The 6370-nt window shown below is 43.2% G+C and overlaps 1 protein-coding gene across 1 annotated transcript in view; it reads right to left on the reverse strand.

Annotated features, from left to right (window-relative positions):
* The window catches only part of crb1 (crumbs cell polarity complex component 1), a 21178-nt gene that overhangs the window by 2792 nt on the left and 12016 nt on the right, over positions 1–6370 (reverse strand). Inside the window, 4 exon segments of the mRNA XM_035653603.1 lie at positions 2833–2959; positions 3427–3549; positions 4233–4277; positions 4967–5912. Of these exon segments, the coding sequence (XP_035509496.1) occupies positions 2833–2959; positions 3427–3549; positions 4233–4277; positions 4967–5912 (1241 nt within the window).

The raw sequence follows: 6370 nt of genomic DNA on the forward strand, positions 1-6370 counted from the left end.
TGTGTGTGTGTGTGTGGTTCCTGCCAGATAAGCTGCCCTCATACGTTTCTGTGAAGCAGACCGAACTTCTGTGAATGCCACCAGCTCTCTGCTGAAACTGCACTTCAGCGCCAGATGCTGTTTTTTCGCTGGCGAAGCACATTTCTCCCTCTCTGCTTCTCTCGCTCTCAAAGGATGGCCACATCAGTGCCGACACTGAAAAACTGCTTCCCATTTCCTCCCCCTCTCTCCTCACCATTATGGCTACCTGTGCTTGCAAACGACACACACACACACACACACACACACACACACACACGTACACACAGACTTGAAAAATACAAGATGGAAGGGAGGAGGTAGGTTTACAAGAGAGGAGTGCTACTGCATATTGACTACATGGGCAAAAGTATGTGGACACCCAAATGTGATTGTTGAACATTTCAATCAAAAACACAAGTGTTAATCTGTTCCCGTAACAGACTCCACTATTCTGGGAAGGCTTTCTACAAGATGTTGGAACATGGCTGCAGGGATTTGTTCCCAGTTTTGGGTCTCTTATAACAACAGTCAGAAGATTAAAATGGAGGGATGTAAATTTGTCTGCCCATTTTAGAAAAGAGTCACCAAGAACATGCATATGGGTGGACCAAACAGAATTGCCCAATATATAGATAAAAGTAATAAAGGTAGAAGCTGTAACAGCCACATTAATCTGATCCTCAGATTACAGAAAAGTACATCTTCTCCAGATATTTAAAAATAGATGGACAGTATGTTAGAAATATATGAACACATGTTTGCGAAAGTCACTCATAAAAATAAGAGGAGGTCGCGCATTGCTGGGACACTATGATGTTGTGTTACCATGGCTGTGTTAATTTTCAAAAACGTGTATTGTAAAACAAAAATTAAAAGATCCCTTCCTAATGTTCTTCCAAAATCTACAGCCCTTGTTTAGTGCCCCCATTTAAAAAAAACACAGCAAAATGCCCCCTTTGATGCCCCTATGTCAGATAAAATGCTCTCTAGGGTGCTAATTCTAACCCTGAATAAGCTGCTTCACCATAAATGCATCACATGTTTCCGCACAATGATGGCATGCCCCTCAAATAGCCTGAGTCTGCCACTATGGACAAACATGTGCAAATACTGTAGCACTGTACCTTTGCTCTGTGTGTGTGTGTGTGTGTGTGATAATGTGTGTCTATGAACTTGGGCTTTTCTGGGATCTACTCACACTACATCTTGTTAAGAAAGATTAAGTGTCTATGTTTGGTGTCACAGTAGCCAGCCACCTGACATGGGCATGTCGGCTCCTTTACTCACCGATACACAGTTAGGAAATCAATGAAAGGATTTGTATTGCAGTTACCTTCAGCGGCACTTTGTCTGGAGGAGAGAATGGATAAAGGAAATTGGAAAGGAAACCAAATGTGTGGTGATGAAAGAGGAAAATTAGTTGAGAGAGATGAAAAGAGGACAGAAGACAGACAAAGGCTGATAAGATTTATTTTATTTAACAAGAACAAAGACAGAGATTGGATTTAAATTGAGACAGGACAGAATATGATGAAGAAAAAGACAGACAGGAAGTTATGGTCATACATGGATGATCCAGCATGATGTCTAAAGACTAAAAGACAGACATAAACACAGTAGTTTCACAAGGAACACACAAGTGCAATGATTCTGAGAGTTACGATATGCTGACCACAACAGCATGGTGGGTGTTGATACATAACGTTCAAGTAGAGCTGCAAAGAATTTAGGCTTAAAATATCTTTTTGCCTCACCCAGGAAGGTTTAGAGACAGAAACGTCTTCTTTGGTACAAAACAGCACACAGCAGTCAGTCAGTCAGTGAGCACAGTGCTCTGAACGCACATCAAGAACAAAGGGAGACATCTTGTCGTCTTCTAGCCCCTCTAGGCGCCTTTGTAACTACAACACTGTTTTTGATAGTTCACACGTTCATCCGTATGAGCTCCCAAAATCCAGTTCAGACAAGACTGACAGGATATCTTCAGTGAGAGACATTATAAATAACAAATATTTTATAATGTTCTTCACTGCATCAAAAAGTGCTTTACTGAATGTAGACTACCCTTCCCTTTAGACCACAGCGACTATCCTATGCAGTTTTGTTCTGTAATGATAATTTGATTAATCACTTAGTTTCAGATTGTTTCATATTGAAATTCTTTAAGTTGTAATAGATGATTGAAACGAGCAGTTTGAAGGTTTGAAGCAGGTTCTTTTTGAACATTTTGTCACGTTTATAGATTAAAGGATTAGTCAGATAATCAAGACGGTAATCAGCAGATTAATCAGTAACGAAAATGATCTTGAGTTGCAGCACTAAACCTTCTGTGCTGATTTTGTGAGACATTATTGCATCTGTGATATATGGCTATTTAAATAAATAAATGTAGTTAAACAAAATAAATAACTCTATTAAATAAGGTGCTTCTAATTACCAAAGTATCATTTAAGGCACAGAAACAGCTCTGTGGTACCATTAACCTGATGTCAAACTAGAGAAAACCCTAATGTGTGCTGTGTGCTGTAATAAATGCCTCATCCCCTGTGCTTTGTATGGTAAACCACTGGTCCTTCTCTTTTTTTTTTTTATCACCCATACACATGCACTGACAAACGTGCAAACCCCACTCTGCACTCACTTTCTCAAACAGTCCCAAAGACAAGAGCACGCACATATTTCACATGTTCACATGTCTATGCCCCCCCAGTCTATTTCTGGCTCATCGTCCAGCCTGAGGATGAGATATGAGAGCAGCTGAAAGAGGTTCTGCCAAAGCAGCATGGCCACATAAAAGTAAATGTCGCTTACGTCCGTCTGGCACGTGTCTCCGGCGAAGCTCATGTCGCACATGCAGACAAATCTATTGACGAGGTTGCGACAGTAGCCTCCGTTCAGACAGGGGTTGGACTTGCACTCGTCCACCTCCTGCTCACACCTGCAGACACAGAATCACAGTTTAATCAGAGATGCTTATTATCAAGGAGGTGACCACAAATAATGCCCCTTTTAATAAACATACATAAACAATACATTTTAGTCAATAATTAATAATAATATAGCACATGAAGGAGGAGATTTGGGTGGTGGAGGGAGCTGCTGCAGAAAACAGCTTTGGTATAAGTGTAGCAAGAAATCGTGAGGTGTCAGGATATAATGGCCATGTTGTGCTTCTGCATGAATTTGATTGGACGTTACTAGTCAGCTGATAGCTGGTGAATGAGCCAGTGATTGTGTAGCATGAATGATTCAGCTGATGCCAATCAGCTAATGAAAGTGTGACTGAATTCATTCTATGTTCTGTTAATCAGGGGATGATTTGTCTTAATATCTCAGTCTGCTCTGGATCCATTTTACTTAAAATGAGGTTTTATTTAAAAGTATTCAAGTCTTTTCCTTTCCTACCGGTGTCCAGTGAAGCCTGATGGACAGTCACAAGACAGCTCTCGGTCAGTGCAATTTCCTCCATTGAAGCAGGTGTAGTTTCTAGTGTCATCACCGCACACAGAAACAGGTAGCTTAGGCCTCCTGGAAGAAGACAGTAAGACATGTAAGAAAGTAAATACACGTGTTGCTTATGTGTTAGTATCAGAGGTCTTGGGGTATTCAGCAGGGCATGTGCAGCAGAGTTTGACATCATTGCGTCTGCCGGAAGCAGAAGAAATAGTCGCGCAGGAGCAGTACTGTTTGGCTTCCTGCTGCTCTCCACAGCAGAAACAAAGAGGCTTAGGAGGGGGACAGGATAATAAGATTAAAGACCTCTGGCAACTACTCACCAGCAGGATGTGAAATCACATGTACAGGAATTAAAAAGGTAGCCATTTCTTTTGGCCTCTATAACCTTCTATTTGCCTGAAGCACAGCAGCTCTGTTCCAAAATATTATGTATCTTTAAACTTTAAATTCATCCCTCAGTGGTTACAAAACACAGGATTTTCTATTTTGTAAAGTGTACAATTTTGGTTGGTGAAGTTTTAATTTAGATGCCAGGAATTATTTTGAACTATAGTTGTCACTCATTTGAAACCATGGGTATCTCAGTGCAAGACAAACAATGTCACAGGCAGCGTTAATATTAGCTTTGCTTGCCATTTTGTTGCACGCATTTGAACAAAAAAAACAAGAGACATTGTACATGACATTTGAGAGACAAATATCTAACAGGAAACAAATAGCGAACACCTGAGAGAAAAAAAAACAGAGCAACTTACACATTTCTGGTAGAAATGTACCACGGAATTTCTTCAATGCGTTCACTGGAGAGGAACAGAAAGAAAGACGGGGAAGGGGGGTAGAAAGAGACACAAACAAGAGACACAAACAAAAAGAAGTCATTTTGATGAAAACTTTGCAGCGTAGATGTTCCCAGTAAAGGGAGATGTGCAGCTTGTCTGGTGTCTTGCTTAGCGAGACACTTGCAAAGGTTTTCCTTGTGCAAAAGAGGCAAAATGCAAGAGGCTGTGTGTTTACAGGATAAATGGTTGGAGGCGTTCCCCTGCTGGTTCTCCGAGGCAAACGGTAGATGACAGGGGAAAGAAACTGGCGCTGAACCAGAGAGCCTTGTGTAGTGAAACACCACAGCAGACTGAGGCCTTTTCTGGCTGACACTAGAATAGAAATGCAGCTTCTGAGACGCTCGCTGCAGGCGTGGTTGAAATGCTGAACAGAGGCAGAGATGTGGAGACATTTACAGTGAAGGATTTTGTTTGTGTTTGTGCAGTCCCTTGTTTGTGCAATTTGGAGCTATTTATTTGTGTATTTTGTGTTCACTAACTAACTAAGCTCTCGAAACTGTTCATTGATGTGCAAAGTCATCTTCAGTGCATGAAATATTTATACTGGGATTGTTTTGTTTCCTCCCCCACTAGAAAGTGACTATTTAATGCTATTTTATTCTATTTTATTTTCCTGCTTTTCTGTTTATCCAACAAACACATCGACTTACTTGCAGAGGGGTCCAGTGTAGTTCTCAGTGCAGAGGCAGGCGTACCTGTCCGGCCCGTGCAGACAGGTGCCTCCATGGGCACACAGGTGGTTTTCACACACATCCACCTCCTCATCACAGTCCATACCTGCATAGCCAAACTCACAGGTGCACTGGTAGGTCAGCCCGTTCACGCTGCAGTTGCCGTGAACACATGGACTGGAAGCGCAGGTGTTAGTGAAGAAGTCGCAGCGTCTTCCAGCCCAGCCCTCGACGCAGCTGCAGTTGTAGGTGTTGAAGAGGTCCTGGCACTCCCCTCCATTCAGGCAGGGGTTGGGTTCACACATGGGGGCCCCACCGCAGCCAAGGAGCGGAGTATGCAGTGATGTCTGGATGAACTGCTCCTCCTGTAGGCGTGGAAGGTTCACATCAGAGGAACTGAGGTAAGGCAGGGCAATGCCACCCAGCTCTACTGTGCCAAGGCAACCAGCCAGGGACCACCCAGCACCAGGGGCCAGGCCCCCTAAGAAGATGTCCACCCCCTGCCTGAGGAAGTCCAGATTGCCTCCTTGGCGCCTGGAAGTGCTGGCTTCCTCTATTTCTTCATCCAGCACCAGAGTCCACCGGGAGATTTGTGCCCATGGCGCTGACATGAACAGGTGGACGCTGTGCCACTCACCATCATTAACACTCGTCCTGCTTCTGAGACTGACTGTAGACACACCCTGCTCTCCCTCTTGCTTCTCGGCTCTGTCCTCTTCAGTGGTGCTTTGAAGCTCCATGAAGAGGAACCCATCCTGGACAGAGAGTGTGACGAATGCTGAGTCCTTCTCTGCGTGGAGTATAGCTGCATTATGCTTTCGTGTACGTAGGTTTAGGGAGAGGTTGGTTAGACTGCGGGATATGTGGCCGTTTCCCCGGTAGGACAACACAGTGCTCTCATTCAGGAAGGTTGCATTGGAGTAGCCTGGGAGATTAGAGAAAATATCTGTTGTGTATATTTGTTAACACATGTACACACTCACTTTGTCGCACCATAAAAGCTCCTTCGTCAGTTGGCTTCTCATTTTTGATTACCAGTATGTAGTAGAATACAAGAAAGGCGTTAGACAGTGGCACTGACTTCTAATTCAAAGATTACAAAAACAACAGGCAGTACTACAGCATGGCTTCTACCTGTTTGATAACACTACAATCCTTTTAGGTAACTGGATGAGGTATTTTATTGGAAATACCCATAAGGAGCATGTATCCTGAATGAGCTAATCACTGAACATGGGGTTACGCACAGGACAGAAGGGCAACACGGCAAATTCAACACTAATCCCAGCAAAAAAAGGATAAGCTGGTTTCAGGCCAATCCTGCTTTACGGAGCACATGCAGTATACTGTTTGGACGGATTGAGGCAAGCATGTTGTATCACT

Source organism: Morone saxatilis, unplaced genomic scaffold (genome assembly GCF_004916995.1).
Source record: "Morone saxatilis isolate NCDOM2014 unplaced genomic scaffold, NCSU_SB_2.0 Contig12, whole genome shotgun sequence".
Taxonomy (NCBI): domain Eukaryota; kingdom Metazoa; phylum Chordata; class Actinopteri; family Moronidae; genus Morone; species Morone saxatilis.